The sequence below is a fragment of the Tupaia chinensis genome, unplaced genomic scaffold (assembly GCF_000334495.1).
Source record: "Tupaia chinensis unplaced genomic scaffold, TupChi_1.0 Scaffold000360_1, whole genome shotgun sequence".
NCBI lineage: Eukaryota > Metazoa > Chordata > Mammalia > Scandentia > Tupaiidae > Tupaia > Tupaia belangeri.
In genome coordinates, this window is record NW_006159856.1 from 2,099,319 (window position 1) to 2,119,081 (window position 19,763).

General features: G+C 41.7%; 1 protein-coding gene across 2 annotated transcripts in view; it reads left to right on the forward strand.

Moving 5' to 3' along the window:
• Positions 1-19,763, forward strand: part of FAM193A (family with sequence similarity 193 member A) — a 157,162-nt gene that overhangs the window by 58,903 nt on the left and 78,496 nt on the right. For both annotated transcript variants that reach the window (XM_006152917.2, XM_006152918.2), the window contains exons 6-11: positions 6,094-6,241; positions 11,161-11,238; positions 14,661-14,773; positions 14,895-15,137; positions 18,889-19,042; positions 19,163-19,342. In XM_006152917.2, coding sequence (XP_006152979.1) covers positions 6,094-6,241; positions 11,161-11,238; positions 14,661-14,773; positions 14,895-15,137; positions 18,889-19,042; positions 19,163-19,342 — 916 coding nt within the window. The remainder of the gene's footprint in view (positions 1-6,093; positions 6,242-11,160; positions 11,239-14,660; positions 14,774-14,894; positions 15,138-18,888; positions 19,043-19,162; positions 19,343-19,763) is intronic.

Sequence of the window (19,763 nt, forward strand, 5' to 3'; positions counted from 1 at the left end):
TCATTATTATTGTTTAATTTGCTATAGGGCACATGTACTCAGCAGAGAGAGAGAGCCACTAGGTCCGAGACTCAAACTGTGGTTTGGCATGGGGGTCCAGTGCCTTAACCACCATGTCACCTGCTGGCACCACGTGTGTACTTTTAAGTTTACTTATTTTTTATGTGAGAGGGAGAGGGTCAAAGAGACAGTAACCCTTAAGAAGGTCTTCATGCCATGATCCACCCCCAGTGTCAGCTGGCCCAGATCTTGGGTACATGTACATAGCCAGCATACCCAGCAAGTTTTCAGGATGTGAATTCAGGACCTTTTCCATGTGAGTCAATTTGCATTACCACTGCACCACTACCTGGCTTTTTTGTTTTTCTCTTGTAAAGACATTTTCCACAAACTTTTGAAGTCCCCTTTGTCTTTGGGGCTATATTTATTTAGCTTTTTTTATTACTGTTATCGTAAAGTAGAATATAGACACAAAAAACTGCACAAAGCAAATGTATAGCTTAATGAAATGTTAAAAAGCAAGCATTCCAGGCTGGGCAGCATGGTGCTGGTGAATAGTCACAGGTTGGGTTCCCTGGTCTGCCTATACACACCAAGTGCACACATCCATGATCCTGGCTGTGTGGGAAGGCTGGGTAGATCGCAGTATGAGATTGTTAAAGGGTGCTTGTCTCTTTCTTTTGGTCTCTGTCTCTTAGTCTCACAAAAGAAAGATACTTATACACAGACACACACAAACAAGCATCTCTATAGCCAACACCCAAGTCAACCAAATAAAGAGAAAAGTTTCATAGCTCCAAATGGTCTCTAAGATTATTTTATTATTACTCAGATATGTGTTTCTGTTCTTTGTATTCTCTGGTTTTATTTGAAGTATTTCTTTTTCTCTTTATTTTTTTAAAGAATTACTTATTTAATTTTATTTATTTATTCATTTATTTTAATTTGACCAGAGACAGAGAGAGAGAGAGAAAGTGAGAAAGCAAGCCACTGGGTCTGGAACTCGAGCTGTAGTCAGCTATGTGGGAGTGTCCAGGGCTGTAACCACCATTCCACCTGCTGGTCCTCAAGTGTTTCTTTCAAATTATCCAAGGTTACCCCCATTCAAAGAATCTGATTTAGTTTAGGAAAATTACTCCCCCCTCCTTTCTTTTAAACAACTTTATTAAGATATAATTGACATAGTGTATAATTCACTCAAAGTATAAATTCAGTGACTTTGGGCATATTACATTATGAGTTTTTAAAAACAATGGCAAGGGACAGCAGATGGAATTGTGGTTATATCACTGGACTCACACATGACCAACTGGTTCAAGTCCTGGACCCGGCAGCATAAAAACTCACACTGGGCGCTGATGCATACGTACCCAATATCCAAAGAGAAGAATGGAGGAGAAGGGATTGTGGCATGGCCATTCCGCCTAGGGCGTGATTTCTTCACTTTATCTCTCTGGTGAGTGCATGTGCCATATAGCAAAAATCTCTCTAAAAATAAACATTAAAAAAAAAAAATCTGTGGCAAAATATATATCATATAAACTTTGCCGTTTTATCCATTTTAAATGTGTATGATTTGGTAGTGTTTATTACATACCATCATGTTCACAACCACTAAGTATTTCCACACCTTTTTTGTTACCCTGAATAGAAACCATAACCATTAAGCAATAATTCCTCATTTCCCCCTTTATTTTTCCCTTTGTCTTTTGAGAGTCTTTAATCTACATGACTTCCCACCCTTTTTTGTCTTACAATATATTTGTTCAAGAACTGGGCCATTTATTCCATCGAAGTGCCTCAATCTGCCTGCATAGGCATACTCACAGAGCAATCTTGCAGACCCACTGTCTTCTCTCGTGCATGAGAAAAATTTACTTAAACTGATTTTAGTTTGTTTTCAGCACTAATATTGTTTCCCATATATAGTGTTATATTTGTAATATAGTGAGTATATTTCCATAATTTGGCTCTGTATTTGCAGATTGATTGTTTAGATAGACAGACACCTATTTGCTAGACTATTGGTTTACTTCAACCCTGAGGGCATTCCATGCTACTCTCGTGATCCCAACACAGCTCTGCTTAGTGTAAGCCCTGTGCATGCATATTACCTTCCATATACCACTGACCCCCATTTACTTTACAGATGATTCAAAATAATCTATTTTCTGTTACTTGGAAGAGAGTAGTTCTTACTCACGTGACAGGAAATAACACTGGTGTCCCTTAGCATCCCTCTTTTCAGGTGGTATAAGAAGGGCAGGATAAGAGTACATAGACATTGGGTTCTTCATTAAAAATGGAAATTTGTATGTGAGGAGCAAGGCTGGCAGCAGCAAGAGTGAGGAGAGAACTTCTACTTTATGAGCTGTAATGTGGCAAGACCCAGGAATGTGTTCCAGGGGCTTGGAGTCATGCCAGGCATGGTACAAAGCCCACAAAAGACACACGGCTAGTCTTTATCTCGAGGGGCAGAAATGGCTTTAGGAGAACAGCCTTTATGTTTAACATAGATTCAGACACTGTGTACATCAATATAGTTCCCTTCTCTTTCTTGGGGCTTTCTAAACAGCTGCTTAGTTAAATTGTATTTCTCCTGCTTCCTCTTTAAAGTAACTGTCACTGATGAACACAGTGAACAGTGTTTAGTAACCAAAGGATTTGTTTGCAAGCTTGCCTTTTTTTTTTGGAGAGATTTTCACTGTAGGGCGTGTGCGCTCGCCAGACAGACAGAGAGAGACATAGAGACAGAAAGCGAGAAATCACCCCCCAGGGGGGATGGTCACGCCGCAATCCCTTCTCCTCCATTCTCCTCTCGGGATCTTGGGCACGCACGCACACGCGCCCGGCGTGAGTTTTAAGCCACCGGGTCCGGGACACGAACCACGGTCGACTACGTGGGAGTCCAGCGACATAGCCATTACGCTAACTGCTGGTTCCCAAGCTTGCCTTTTTGTGTAGTATTCACAAGTATGATTCACCTAGGGGTAGACAACAGGTAAAAGAAGAAGGAGCTTTTTCTTTTCTTTTTTAAAAAATTATTTTAAAATTACTTTTAATTTTCAGGGTTTTTTTTTTTTTCTAATTTTCTGCAGGGCACTTGCATTCACCAAAGAATGAGAATGACTTGGAAAGTTAGAAAGCAAGCTACCAGGACCAGGACTCATAAGCACAGTCAGCCATGTGAGATTCCAGTGCCTTCACCACCACACCACCTGATGGCCCTGAGGGAGCTGTTTTTAACCATGACAAGGTTTTAGTTTTAAAATAGCTTTTTAAAAAAATCTATAAAATTTTAGATTATAATTGTATATAAAATTCTGAAAATACAAAAAAATCATAAAGAGAGGCAGGTACTATAAACTATTTAGTGTTACACATTTTCCCTGTTCTCTTTCATGTACATACACATTTTAAAACAAGATGCTATAGTCATATCTTTCCTTAACATGGACATATTTTCATTTCAAAACAGTGTATATATGTATACATATATGTTAATGTGTGTATGTTTATATAGCTATATGAATGAGGAGATTCAATTACAAAATTTGTAACGAGTACTAGTTTCCTAGTATTCCTTCATTTAGATGTACCATAATATAATTGACACTCCTATTGGTCGTTTCTGTTGTTGGTTTTAAAAGCAATGCTAAGGTCCAGCAGATGGCGTGGTGTTTAAGGCACTAGATCCCACATGGCCAACTCCGCAGTTTGAGTTCTGGACCCAGTGGTCTGAAAAATACCAGGAGCTTGTGCATGCATGCCCAAAATCACAAAAGGAGAATGGAGGAGAAGAGCTTATGGCATAGCCATCTCCCCATGGGTGATCTCTCTGTGTCTCTATCTCTCTGTCTCTCTGTTAAGAGCATGCAATCTGTAGCAAAAAGTCTTAAAACACACACACACACACACACACACAACTTGGGGCCAGCAGGTGGTATGGTTAAGAGTGCTGGACTCCCACATGGCCAAGTGCGGTTTGAGTCCCAGACCTGGCAGCTTGCTCTTCCACTTTCTCTCTGTTTTTCTTTCTCTCTCTCTTCTCTGGCAAGCACATGTGCTCTATGACAAATTAAAAAATAATAATAAATTAAATAAAATAATTAAATAAATAAATAGAGACTCAGCACCCAGGGCTTCAGAGAGAGATTCTCTCAGCCTGTTTGCCAGGTCTCTCAAGCAGGCAGGTGTTCAGGCAAGCTTGATCCTGAGATGAGGCCGAGGTACGCGGGTTATGCTGGAACTACTGCATTCGGAAAAAGAAAATCTTCCACTTTCTCTCTTGCCCTCTTTCTCCATCCCTCTCTGGTCAGATTTAAAAATAAGTAAATAAATAAGTTAAATAAAATAATTCTTTTTCTTTTTTTGGAGAGGTTTTTGCTATAGGGTGCGTGTGCTCGCCAGACAGACAGAGAGAGACAGAGAGACAGAAAGCGAGAAATCACCCCCCAGGGGGGATGGCCACACCGCAATCCCTTCTCCTCCATTCTCCTCTTGGGATCTTGGGCATGCACGCAACATGCGTGAGTTTTTAGCCACCGGATCCGGGACTTGAACTGCAGTTGACTACATGGAAGTCCAGCGACATAGCCATTATGCTAACTGCTGGTCCTATAAAATAATTCTTTAAAAATATTAATTTTTAACCCTTCACATATTTTTTGTGCTCTTCATATATTATAAATGTGATCTTGGTTTTGAATAATGCTTTTCAAGGTGTTATTCCTATTATTTTGGTTCATATATTAATATACTTACATATTAAGAAAGTGAGCTTTTTTCTGATAGCTTACATGTGTCTCCACATCTCTCTTTGTCCTCTCCCCCACTACCTCTTCTCCTATCAAATCCCAGACCTTGCCTTAGTCCCAAGTTACTCTTTTGCCCACTATCCTTTTTCTTTTTGTTTTTCCAGAAATCTAGGTGTTTTCTTCACTGTCCACCTATGTGTGTCTTTTGTTTTCTATTTATTTTCTCATTTCCTCTCTTACCATCTTTTTTTTAATATAATATAGACAAGGAACCAGCAGGTGGCATGGTAGTTAAGGCTCTGGACATGACTGGTCCCACATGACTGACTGTAGTTAAGAGTCCCAGACCCATTGGCTTTAAACACACCGGGCATATGTGCATGCATGCCCAAAATCCCAAGAAGAGAATGGAAGAAAAGAGATTGTGGTATGGCCATCCCCCTAGTGGGTGATTTCTCACTTTACCTTTCACTGTCTGTCTCTCTCTGGCAAACAGATGCACCCTATGGCAAAATAATAATAAGCATAACAACAACAACAATATAGACTATATAAAACTGTAATTATATTTTGGGCCAGCAGGTGGCATGGAGGTTAAGGCACTGGATCCCACCTGGTCAAAGCCACAGTTCAAATCCTGGACCCAGCAGTTTGAAAATCACACAGGGTATGTGTGTGTGCCTGCCTAAAATCCTGAGAGGAGAATGGAGGAGAAAGGTTTGCAGCGTGGCCATCCCCCTGAGGGGTGATTTGTCAGTTTATCTCTCTGTCTTTGGTGAGCACACATGCCCTATGACCCCCCCCCAAAAAAAGAGAGAAAAAAACATAATTACATTTTTTCAGTTGACTCAGATTTTCTCTTTTACTTTATTTGAAAACCATTTCTCATTTAATTTTTTTGCTTTTCTAAATTACTTTTCATGTCAGTAGTGTAATAGGGAAAAATAGTCTCATATTTACTGGGTCATTGGAAAAGTCATGTTGTATTTTTCTGTGTTTCTCTAGTCAAAAATGCGGCATGACTTTTTCAACAACCCACTAGTAAGCTGAAACACTAGGACTTAATCTTTTTTGAACATTGTATTCACTGCTGATATTTTTTAGTAGCTGTTATTCATTTGCACATCTCCTTCATACTAGCCTATTTTGGGTGCCTTGCAGTTGTAATCTGTTCATCCCTTGTGGCAACCCTGCTGTGGTGTGTGGTGGCATCTCTATTTTTCATGTTGGAAAGTAAGGTGACAAAACTGGACAGTAGTAGCTGGAAACAAAATGCCTGGCATCTGACTCAGAGCCTTTGGCTCCTTCTTTTGTTACAAGACCTTTTCCCTCCTAGGCTAGGAACCACCACACATGACACCTGCAATGAGGACACATACAGTACCTTGTTACAGCGGTACCAGCGCTCTGAAGAAGAACTACGCAAAGTTGCTGAGGAATGGCTAGAGTGCCAGAAGAGGATTGATGCTTATGTGGACGAACAGGTAAGTGCTGCCCAGAGGCCACTTGCACTATTGAGACCTGCCATGCTGAAGACGTGTGAACCAGTGTTGTAGTTAGTACTTAGGTATGAGTAAGGGTTCCTGGGAGAGGTCTCTGGTGAACCAAGTAGACTGGATGTATCAGCTGCTGATTTTTCAGGATGTAGGAAACTTTGTGGCCTGACTATACTTGGGGTGTGGTGGCAGCAATTGGTCAGGTCCACCTTAGCCTGGGCACACCCACGTCATTTATACATGTTGCCATTCTAGCTCTGTATTTCCACAAAGGAGCCCCACGCCTTGGGGACCCATTAAGCCAGGAGCCATTTACTGAACAGCCTGATCTTCAGCGCCCAACTGTTGCAAGCTTCTAGAAAACGAGTGCAGACATGGACATAGATAGCTTGTAAGGAGAAAGAGAAAAGAGGATAAAAGGCACAACAATTGGAAGTGGACCTGAAGAGAGCATTGGGCAGCCCAAGCCTTTCGGAGGAGGTGTTACCAGCAGGGCTTGGCGATGGTGTCCCCTCTTGGCTGGCCTGCCTTTCTAGAACCTCTAGGAGGGTCAGGCAAGGAAGGCATTCACAGTGGTCCTATTTTAAAGATGAAAATGGAGGGGCCAGCCGGTGTTATCGTGGTTAAGGCGCTGGCCTCCCCACACTGTAGTTCAAGTCCCGGACCTGGTGGCATGAAACTCATGCCACACACATGTGCGTGAGCCCTAAATCCCTAAAGGATAATGGAGGAAAAAGATTTGTGGCATGGCCATCCTTCTCTATGTCTCTGTCTGTCTCTCTGTTTCTGGCAAGTGCATGTGCCCTAAATAAAAAATCTAAGAATAAGTAACTATAATAATAAAAGGTGACAATAGAATAAGAAGTAATAAAGGCGAAATGACAGAGCTCTGTATTATCATTTGAGACTATTTGTAGGAAAATAGAACCTTGTTTCTAGCATAAGGTATGTGCTGGTCTTGTGTATACCACTTGGACATCACCTGTGTCTTGTGCTGGCATTTTGTCTGAGCAAGAGATTGGGAAGAAAGAGGTTGGTATGTGTTCATTGCCTCACATGAACCATTATGCCGAGTTATGAATCTCAGGCCATGTTTTATATAGCAGTTCTCTCAACACAGTCCTGGACATAGTAGCTACAAATGGGTTCTAGTTAGTACTGGGGAAGATGTCTCTTACTATATTCTTCTGTATTGTACTGCCTTTCATCTCATTTGTATCAGTGGAGTAAGTTCCAACTTTGTCACATTATGGGAGTTTGTGCTGTTGAGCTTGTCTCAGAGCAGGAGATAATGCTCCTGGCCTCTTCTCTTGCTGTGCATGTGGCATATTATGGGGAGTTGGAGGCTTGCAGAGGTCACTCAGCTCTTATAACACTCTTCCTGGTCCTGTGGCTCCTAGTAGGGCCTCAGAGAAGAGTCATTGCTTTGCATTTTTTTCAAAGTGAGAGTATCTCTAATTCCGGTTTTTATCTGTTTTTGCAAGAAGAGACTTTGTGTCCAGCCATAGCTTGTCACTGACTAGTCACTTCTTAGCTCAATCTGCTCTGGGGGCAGGATTATTCCTGAGCTGCTATGCAGCTTTCAGTTTGGCAGACACTGGAGCAAGGTCAGGGGATTTTAAAGCTATGCCAGGGGCTTACCTTGGTAAAGGTAGCTGGATGAGAGGGCAGCAGGGACAGAGCCTCCAGTTGGCAGTGGCGCCCATGCAGCCTCAATCTTGTGAAGCCTTGCTTGTTCAAGTAACTATCAGCTGGGTCATACAGAAGCAAGATAGTAGAAAAGGCACCGACAGCTGACCTACCCTCTGCCTCCTGCATGCACACCAGCCGTTTTCTGGAGTTTGCTATTTTGGTAGTAGAGGGAGAAAAGCTGAGAGATGAGAAGGTGCCACAGTGGTAGAGATCAGCTGTAGCTATTGGCTCTGGGAAACATGCAGCTCAAGCAGAGGCTCCCCTGAGCTGTGGCAGTGTGGGGTAGAGTGGTGTGCTGAGGTTGCCACACCCTTGGGATCTTGACTTGGGTCCCATGGAGGATTACCTTTTGAACTTACTCAAGTCTTACCCCTCCTTGGATCTCAATCTATAACCTGTGACATAAAAAAATCGTATCACATGATGTTTTAGTTTTATTTGAAACTTTCTATTCTAGTTTTAAAAAGAATTATTTACTTAAATTTATTACTATTATTATTATTATCATTATTTAATTTGCTATAAGGCATGGGTGCTTACCAGAGAGAGAGAGAGTGGTGAAAAGGGGAAAGTGGTAGGGAATGAGAAAGCAGGCTGCCAGCTCTAGGACTTGAACTATGGTCAGCCATGTGGGAGTCCAGTGCCTTAACCACTGTGCAACCTACTGGCCCCTCTATTTTGTAATCATAAATATTGTGTGTGTGTGTGTGTGTGTGTGTGTATTGTTTCAAAAAGGCAGAACTATAATAAGTAGTCCGTTATGTGTGAATCATACTACAGTAAAACAGTGAGTGGGTTACATATGGAGAATATCCCATGACAGCTATGTGTGGTGGTTTACTATGAGTGCAGAGGTTAGGGGGAAGTCGTGAGATACCTATTTTTTATATGAGTTAAGAGGTTAACAATCCTGGGACCAGGAGATGGTGTAATGACTCCAGTGCCTTGACCACCATCTCACCTGCTAACCCTCAACTCAACTTTTAAAAAACATTGTATAGGTCCAACAAAATAGTCCATGAGCCACCTGTTTTCAACTCTTCTTTAGATATTACAGAGTTTAAATTTGTAATACAGGTATTTTTTTCTCCTAGTTTTAAAAATCTCCTTCATATATATCTTTGTCTTTATCATCCCTAGTGTTTTTTGTTACTTTTTCCCCCTTGTTCAGTCTTAGAAGAAGTTTGGAGAACGAACTTTTGGTTTTATTGGTCACCTATTTTTTTTAAGAGAGATTTTTGCTTTAGGGTGATAAACTCACTGGAGAGAGAGAGACAGAAAGCAAGATATCACCCTCTTGCTGGATGGCAACACTGCAATCCCTTTTCCTCCATTCTCCTCAGGATGTAGGGCACTCACACATGAGTTTTAAGCCACCAGGTCTAGATTTTGAACCATGGTCGACTACGTGGGAGTCCAGCGATATAACCATTGTGCCACCTGCTGATCTCGTTATTGGTCACTTTTTCTTGATAATTTCTCCTTTTACCTTTAATTTCCTTCTACTTTATTACTTGTATTTTGTTCAGCTTCTTAAGTTGAACATTTATTTTGAAGTCTTTTGTTTTCTTCTTAAATACGTCTTCTTCATGTTGGGAACCCTCTTTCTTAATAGAGGTTTTGCCTTGAGGCGCATGCACTCACCTGAGAGAGACAGACAGAGACAGTGAAAGAGAGAGTGAGAAATCATCCCCCAGAGGGGATCACTATGCCACAATCCCTTCTTCATTCTCTTTCCAGGACCTTGGACATGGACACAAATGTGCCTGGTGTGAGTTTCAAGCCACCGGGTCTGGGACTCAAACTGCACTTGGCCATGTGGGAGTCCTGTGCCTTAACCACTGTGCCACCTGCTGACCCCAACCAGTTTACCCTTTTTATTGTGGGGGGAGAAGTGTTTGCTATAGGGCACCAGAAAGAGAGACAGAAAGCAAGAAATCATCCCCCGGGGGGATGGCCATGCTGCAATCCCTTCTCCTCCATTCTCTCGGGATCTTGGGCACACATGCACACACACCCGGTGTGAGTTTAAGCCACTGGGTCCAGATCTCGAATCACAGTCAACTACATGAGAGTCCAGTGACAGCCATTACGCCAGCTACTGGTCCAGTTTAGTCATTTTAAGTGTATAATTCATGACATTAAGAACATTCACATGTTGTGTAACTGTTAACCATTATCCATCTTCAGAACCTTTTTATATCCTAAACCGAACCTCTGTTTCCATTAAACACTTAACTCCCCATTTTCCCTACCTTAACCCCTGGTAACCACTTCTCTACTTTTTGCCTCTATAAATCTGTATTTCAAGTACCTCATGTAAGTGGAGACACACGGTATCTGTCCCTTTGTATCTGATTTATTTCACTTGACACAGTGTTATAAGTTTCATATACGTTGTCTCAGTTTATCTTCGTTTCTGGGGTTTTCTCTTAAGTCTCAGCCCTTCGTCTGGCATGTTGTATTCATCTTTTTTTTCGGTAAGGTTTTTGGCATAGGGCACATGTGCTTGCCAGAGAGACAGAGAGAAACAGCAAGAGGGAAGGAGAGAGATCACCTCCCAGAGTGGATATCCACACAGCAATCCCTTCTTCTTCATTTTCCTCTTGGGATTTTGGGTCTGAACACACATGTGCCCAGTATGAGTTTTAAGCCATTGGATCCAGGACTCGAACCTTGGTTGAGTCCAGCGCCTTAACTACTATACCACCTGCTGGCCTCATACCTTCCTCTTTTTTTAATGACTTTTTCCCCAATAATTTGGTATAGGGTGTGTATGCTTTCCAGAGAGAGGGAAAATGAGAAGGCATCCCCCCAGGGGAGATAGCCACTTCACAGTTCCTTCTCCTCCATTCTTTTCTTGGGGTTTTGGGCCTGCATCCACATGTGTCTGGTGTGTTTTTCAAGCCACCAGGTCCAGAACTTGAGCCACACCAATGGCCATGTGAGATCCAATTGCCTTAACCCCCATTCCACAGGCTAGCCCTTAGTAGAATATCTTAATTGTTCTTTTTAATGTGAATTTACCTCTGTTTTTCATGTAATATACTGAAATAGAGTACCTGGACATGTATTTATAGTATTGTTTCTTTATTTTATTTACAGATGATGTTTCTTGTACGTATCATTTTAAAATATCTCCCCTTGAAAATATCTTATGTTGTTGCTGGTATTAGGTTTTTCTCATTGTTTTGTTTTTTATATTTCCTTACTAGATGACGATGAAAACCAAACAGCGTATGTTAACAGAAGACTGGGAGCTTTTTAAACAAAGGCGATTCATTGAAGAACAGGTAATATTTGTCAGTAAGAGGGACAATCAAAGGAAATAACCAGCTCTCTAATAGTTAAAGGAAGCCAGGTCCCAGATGACTGGCTGCCATTCAAATTCTAGTCCTAGTGGCTTAAAAAACATGTTGGTACCTGCACATGTGTGCCCCAAATCCTGACAAGATGGCGAAATGAAGGAGAAGGGATTATGGTTTGGCTACACCCCATTGGGGAGTGCTTTCTCCCTCTTTATCTCTCTGTCTTTGCCTGGTGATTGGGATGACCACGCAGCAATCCCTTTTTATCTCCTCTCACCATTTTGGGCACTCACGTACCTGCACATAGTGTTATTTTCCAGCCGCCAAAACCGGAATTTAACCCCTAGTCAGCCGTGTTAGAGTCCAGTGCTTTAACCACCACTCCATCTGCGGGCCTCCTGGCAAACATTTTAAAAAATAAAAGAGGAAGAGAAATCTTTTAATTCACAGTGAATTAACTTTTTTGCATGTTAATGTGCTCTTTTAGAACAGAACAACATTTGAGGACCACATTGCCACATTCTCCTATGTTAAACCACTGTTAGTGATGCCAGACAGGCAGGGGTGCTTATTTAGGGGCCTAAAATCAGGTCTGGACCACCCACTGCAAAGATACAAAACCTTGATGAATAAGGAAAGGAATTTATTCAGTGAGGCCGTCGCCAGGGAGATGGTAAGACCGGAGTCCATAACCATCTCAGCTGTACTGGACAAGACTCAGAGCTTACATAGGGGAAGAAACAAAGGGCAAATCATTGAGGAGACCTGTCTTCTGTAGTATCGTAAAAAGACTGTCAGCTTTAGAGGATGGCTTTCAGTACTGCTTATGGGGCAGTTTCCTTCTGTCTGGGCATGTAGGGCAACCGGAAAAGACTGGTTTACATTCTTTGCAAGGGACTTGAAAATAAGGAGTGATTATCAAGGCAGCAGAAGCAAAGGGAGTCAGTCAAGACAATTTTTTTTTTTTGAGAGGTTTTCGCTATCGGGCACGTGCGCTCACCAGACAGACAGAGAGAGAGAGAGAGAGAGACAGAAAGCGAGAAATCACCCCCCAGGGGGGATGGTCACACCGCAATCCCTTCTCCTCCATTCTCCTCTCGGGATCTTGGGCACGCACGCACACGCGCCCGGCGTGAGTTTTAAGCCACTGGGTCCGGGACGCGAACCGCGGTCGACTACGTGGAAGTCCAGCAACATAGCCATTACGCTAACTCCCAGTCAAGACAATTTTTAGATCCTTGTTTATAAGCTAGGTTTAACTTTGTAATGTTTGAGCTGTCTCAAACTGTCATGGGAAGGGCTGGTGGTGCTTCTTGCCTTCCCTGTCTCCATAGCCAGGCATCTGTAAAGACTCAGCAATGTTGTTATGTTAACTTCCATTTGTTAAGCATTAGGCTCTATCTATTGTGAAGAAGGTTTCTTTAAGACTTATGGTGGGGAACCAACAGATTGTGTAGTGGTTACATCGCTGAGCTCCCACGCTCAACTGCGGTTCTAGTCTTGGACTCAGCGGTTTAAAACTCATGCTGGGCCCATGTGTGTGCATGCCTAAAATCCCAAGAGGAGAATGGAGGAAAAGGGATTGTGGTGTGGCTATCCCTCTGGGGGTGGGGTCGGGATTTCTCGCTTTCTCTCCAGTGAGCACATGTACCCTATAGCAAAAATCTCTCTCAAAAAAAAGAGACTAATTGTGAAGTAAAAGAGAAGTTACAGACTGTTTTTTTTTCTTTTTTTTTTTTTTTACAGTTTAATCTATTAAGGTGGACTCTTTTTAAAAATATTTATTTAATTTTATGGATTATGACTACTGTTACTAAATTTGACCAGAGAGAGAAGGAAAGTGAGAAAGCAAGCTACCAGATCTGAAACTCAAACCAGTCAGCTATGTGAGAGTCCAGTGTCCCAACAACCACCCCGCCATCTTAAAATGGACTCTTAAGACTAAGAATAAAATAGTCACTTTGTTTCTTTTATAGCTTCATTACATTAGGGCTGGCCTATGACACAGCAGTTAAGCTGTGTGGGGAAGATGCTGACCACGGTTCATATACTGGCCCTGGAGGCTTATAGCAGGTGTTGACAGACATGTCCACAATCATGATGGGAGGTAGAATTGGAAGAAAAAGGATTGCAGTGTGCCTTGGTCCTGTTAGGGGTGCTTTCACCCAGCCCCCCAACCCCGTTCATCCTTCCTCCCTTTTTCTGGTGCCCTCTGACATAACAAAACAAAACACTGTCGAAGGCTGTGCTTTATAATCTCAAGATAAACTAATTTTATATACCCATTTTCTTATTTTATATATACTTCTCAATGAAAACCCATGTTAATTGACTGACTTCCTTTGTTCCACAGTAGTGGAAATTTTATAAACCACATTGTCCTAGGTTCCCAGGTTCCCCTACTAGGCTGGTGGTGCTGTTCTCAGTTTACACACAGAGGGTGGCAAGTGTTGAAGTTAAGGATATTATTGCTTGAGGTCATGCAGCTACACAGACCTTCAGACTACATTAGGGCAGTGCCCTGAGCTTGGCTGCTGGCAGAGCTGGTCTCCTACTTCCTCCTCCTTGCCAGTGGAGCCTCTCCTTACGCAGGCTTACTTTTACCATCTACTAATGCTGTTCTGGCAAAACTTGCCAGTGACTTTCCTAGGATTGGTCTTAAAGCACTTGTCTTCATTTGGAAACTGGCTGCCCTTGACCTTGTCCATACATTGATATCTCTCTTCTCCTGCTTCTCAGACTGTTTATTAGTCTCCTTTGTGAACTCCACCTCCTTGTCCTCCCCTTTTGTTTCCCTGGCCTTGGCCCTGTACCTACTTGAGCATTTGCACCCCCATGGTTTCTTCCAGGCACCTCGGGTATGTGGACTGATCCTGCATTTCAGCTTGCTTGCTTGCCTCTACTCCCAATTTGGCATGTGTCCTCTCTTGTCAAATGGCCTTTCCAACTCCCACCTGTCTCATTGCCATAGTTGATCCACCTTTCTCCTTTGAACTCCAAGATGTTTCCTAGTCAGTTCGAAGTTTAGGTGCCACTTCCTAGATAGTTCAAGATCCACCCTTGTGCAGATCTTTGCACCTGGTACCTGAATTCCTAGTAGCCAACAAGTACCAAGCACATGGCAGACAGAGGTAAGGGCAGGTGTTTTCTACAGCCCTGTCTCCAGATGTCTGCTGGGAGGTCATATTACAGTGTACCAAAAGTGTTTAGAGAGTCCTGACAACTGGGCCTGGCAGCTGTGGACTTCCTGCTCCTATTTTCCTCGTTCTGTCCCACATGAGAAAGCTATGCCTATTAGTTTCTAAATGAGCATTATACAAATTACTTTGACAATTGGAAAATATGGGCTATACATAATGGGGAAAGTGTCTTACAAAATTTAACCATTACTGTATAATTTCCTCTAGTTAACTAATAAGAAAGCTGTCACTGGTGAGAACAACTTTACGGACACCATGAGGCATGTGCTGTCATCTCGGCTGAGCATGCCTGACTGTCCCAACTGCAACTACAGGAGAAGGTGAGCTGATGTTGTCCTGTGGGTATTGGAGCCTACAGGGTCTTCTTTGAACCCAGTAGAGGTCTGGAACCAACCTTTGGAGAACATGGTCTGACCTTTGCTGTCCTTAATTCCCAATCAGATGTGCTTGCGATGACTGCAGTCTCTCACATATCCTCACTTGTGGTATCATGGACCCCCCCGTCACTGACGACATCCACATTCACCAGCTACCACTCCAAGTGGATTCTGCTCCCGACTATCTCTCTGAGATGCGCCCACCTAGCGTGTCATCAGCAAGCTCAGGGTCAGGCTCCAGCTCTCCCATTACAATTCAGCAACATCCCAGACTCATCCTCACAGACAATGGCTCTGCACCAACTTTGTAAGTTTTGACTTTGTAATGAAGTTTCAGAAATTTAAATAATCCAATAATGGAAAATATAGACAGTTATGTCTACAGAAGTATGAGTATCATTATAGTGCTTTTCGTGAAAAAAGACCCTTTATTATTTTAAGCAACTTTTAAAATATAAAATTAGTAAACCCAAACTTCGAGACTATCATATTACTGGAAAAAAATGGTAAATTAATAAATGCCAGTAAAGAAAAAAAAAAATGTTGGCATGCAGGGAAGTGTCTTCTCAATTCTGGCCTCATATCTCATTCTTCTGGAGAGTGATCAGCCCACTGTCCATCCCGCCTCATCACTAGCCCAGCGTTCATGCTTGTTCCATGTCTTGCTAAGAACTCAGATGATCACTTTAGCAAGCAGTTTATAAGTTTCTGTTTTCTTTATTCCCATGTTATTAGAAATGCATTTTGTATCAGCAAGGTGGCTGTGTAGCTGTCATCAGTTCACATGGTAGATGGCTGGTCCCAAATTTTTTCAGAGTTGTGATCCTATCATTTGTAGAAGATTTGCATACTAACTTCTGAGAGGGTTGATGGCACATGGACATACATAATTATTTAAGTAAACTTAGGTGGATGTTACATGTATTATAGAGGTTCAGAAATGATGTGCCTTTGGACTAGCAGTTAACATAATGGCTATGTCGCTGGACTCCCATGTAGTCGACTGCAGTTCGAGTCTCAGACCTGGTGGCTTAAAACTCACACTGGGCACATGTGTGTGCATGCCCAAGATCCCGAGAGGAGAATAGAGAAGGGATTGCGGCATGGCCATCCTCCCTGGAGGCTGATTTCTCGCTTTCTGTCTCTCTCTGTCTTTCTGGCGAGCACACATGCCCTATAGCGAAAAAAAAAGCCTCTTTAAAAAAAAAATAAAAAGATGTGCCTTGTGGAGGTGTCCTGTAAGAAGGATGATTGCCCCTGACGTTCACTACTCAAGTGTTTTTCAGGGTTTTCTGACTGATAAACAGAGAAACCTGAAGCTACTCTTCTCCCAACTCGATTTCCTTTTTTTTTTTTTTTTTTTTAAATTTGTTTTATTTCTTTCATGGGGCAAGGGAAAACCCACAACCTATCTTATCATGCATGATCCCCTCACTTAGCACCCAGAGTATTTCAAGTCAATCTGGTATCTAAACCCCATTCTGACCATGTGGCTCCAGCATTGCAGAGTAGTGAGCTACTGACTCTGCTCCCACACCGTGGTTACTCCATCTGGATTTCTCACTGTGACCCTGATATTGTTCTTCATAGTCTTTAAATTCTCCATTTGGACTCATTCTCCAAGCCAAGATAATACCAAGGAGACTGGTCTACACTCTGCATCTTCTCATTGATAGATTACTTTATACCCTTAGAAAGCCTATGCTCTTTCCAAAGGCATAATGAGAGTTTCACAGTTAGCTATTGTTGGACTTCTTACAGAAACTTACAAAGATTAAACATGTATAGTCGAAGAAAAATTTAAGTTGGAAAAATTTCATCCCTGTTTATTTGTTATAGCTATTGATGTCAATTATGGATCTTTTGCTCTGTTTAATAGTGGAAGAAATTAGCTATGGGAGACTTTCTCCTATATCTCAGACTACCTACCACTGGCCAAGGAGATCCTAAGTTTTCTGGGCATTCATTAACTTGTGATTAGTGTATTTCAAATATAAATTTTTTAGGGAGTTAGGTCCCACATAGCCAGTGGTGGTTTGAATCCTGAGCTGGGTGGTGACAAGATGAAGAAAGGGAGGAGAAAAGGCTTGCAGCATGACCAGGCCACATTGGGTACTACACACACACTCATGCATTCTCTGAATAAGAAAAAAAAAAGTAAACTGGTATGATTTGAAGAGCTCTAGTATTGGGACCAGCAGTTAGTGTAATGGCTATGTCACTGGACTCCCATGTAGTCGGCCATGGTTCGAGTCCTGGACCCAGTGACTTAAATTCACGCTGGCGCATGTGCGTGCGTGCCCAAGATCCCGAGAGGAGAATGGAGGAGAAGGGATTGCAGCGTGACAGTCCCCCCTGGGGGGTGATTTCTCGCTTTCTATCTCTCTGTCTTTCTGGTGAGCACACGCACCCTATAACAAAAACCTCGCAAAGAAAAAAAAAAATAGAAAAGAAAAGCTCTAGTATTATCTTTGGTTTGTGTTATCTCTTTCTTGGTACCATTTCTAAATTGGTTAAATAGAATGGTGTAATTTTAATCACAAAGCTGTCTGGGTCTTATGGGTACTAGGGCTGATGAGTCCTCCCATCAATCACATGAAGCATATGGCTGAGATACCTCATTCAGAACTTCTTTGGCATCTTTTGTAAATTGAGGCAGTGATGATACCTCAGGAGTGGGTGCGAACATTTACTGAGACAATAGGCCCAATCACCTCAGATGCCTGAGTCCCTATGAAACCTGAGCACCTTCCCCTGCTTACACTACTTATACTTCCCGTTGGTGAGTTACAGGTTGTAACACAATGTACTATGTCGATTCTTGTTTTCTTAAAAATGGAAAACACCTGAGTTGGTAATCTTTGTTACCCTCCTAAAGATATAAGATTACCAGTTCTGAAGATTTTTACAGAAACATGCAGAAGTTAAACATGTATAATCCAAGAAAAATTTAAGTTGGAAAATTTCACCCCTGTTTATTTGTGCCATTTCTGGAGATCATTGTGTGCCACAGCTGAAGAGATAGACTTGGTGGCACGATTCTGTGGACTCTGGGACACTTAGAGTCATGTCTTGAGCCATTTGCACTGAACCTGAACTCTGCCAGCCCTTTTCAGGCACCAGAAAATTCATACATTTTAAGAACTATCTCTATAAGCTCAATCTGTTCAAATTTTTTTAGTAAATATTTTATTTGCCCTTTTCTTAGATGTCTTGTAAAAGATAATATTTAATTAAGATTATAACTGACTTTACTAGGGCTGTCTGTGTAGTTTTTAAAATGTAGTATTTTGTGGGACCAGCAGTTAGTGTAATGGCTTATGTTGCTGAACTCCCATGTAGTCAACCGCGGTTCGAGTCCCAGACCCAGTGGCTTAAACTTATGCCAGGCGCGTATGTGTGTGTGCCCAAGACCCCGAGAGGAGAATGGAGGAGAAGGGATTGCAGCGTGACCATCCCCCCTGGGTGGTGATTTCTAACTTTCTGTCTCTGTCTCTCTGGCGATCATACGCGCCCTATAGCAAAAACTTCTCAAAAAAATAAAAAAAATAAAATAAATAAAATGTCGTATTTTGTTATGGAAGTGCCTTAAAATTTTTGCTTAATTGGCTGTTTCTGAAATGATGGTGGTTTTAAAAGTAAACACTAAAGGCTGAAAGTTGTTCTTTATGCCTCTTTGATTTTAATCAGAAATTGTGTATGGTTGTGAATGATTGAATAGTTTTGGACCAGAGGATTTGAAATCAGATAAAAACGTAATACCATTTAATTTAATTAAAATGTTTCCTTAATATTTCTACTTTTGGAGTGTCCCCCTACTCCTATTCTTCCAAATAGCACAAATATTAATGTTCTAGGAGTTTTTCTCATGTTCAGGTTACTAAGACATGTTAAGTGGTGTAAGACATGTTACTGAGACATGTAAGTGGTGTAACTTGTAATTCTCTTTGTAAACAGAAACAGTGATTTCCGAGAAGGAATGCCTATGCTTAGTGGTTGGTTCGCTTTCTGTACTCCCTAACTAAATGCCGCATGGTGACAGCTTCTGTTTGTCTCAGTTGTAGTGATGATGAAGATGTTGCACCATTGTCAGCTAAATTTGCCGATATTTATCCATTGAGTAACTATGATGATACCGAGGTGGTGGCCAACATGAATGGAATCCACAGTGAATTGAATGGTGGTGGTGAAAACATGGCGCTGAAGGATGAGGTATGGGAGTGGCTTCTTAATAGTAACAGTGATTGGCACTAAGTGGTTGTCTGACATTATAATCTTTCATGTTATTCTTCTGCTCTAAAAAGTATAAATTACAAAAGGCTACTCTTAAAGTCCCCTCAGGTAAGCAGTACCAGTAGTAGTTCTTCAGAAGCTGATGAGGATGAAGCAGATGGTGAAAGTAGTGGGGAGCCACCTGGAGCCCCAAAGGAAGACAAAGCTCTAGGAAATAGGAGCCCAAGTAAAGAGGAAAATAAAGTGGACAGTCCACCCCCATCATATCCAACTCAGCAGGTAGGATTTTATGTTCTTGAATTTTCTGTCTTCTTGACAGTCTCTTTCTCTGTGTATATTTTCTCTACACCTGAACATTATTGAATATAAGATTATTCTATTTCTAGCAGTTTCTGAAAATCAGAACTAGAAAGAATCGAGGCATACCTACATAAACAACTCCCATTTTAATCTTATTTTTCTTGCTTAAATCTGCATCATCAGTCTGTATAACACCCTGTGGTAACTTCATGTATTTAGGTGTTATGATTTGGTCTATCTAGACACAAGGACATGGTTGCTTAAATAAAATAATGGAATGTTAAAATTTCAGAAAATGTTTGTTTTGTGTAAAGGAACTTTTTCTTTCTTCTTGATTTTTTTTTCCTTTTAGTTATTTTGCTAGAGGAATGTGCCCTTCCAGAGAGAAAAAGTGAGAAAG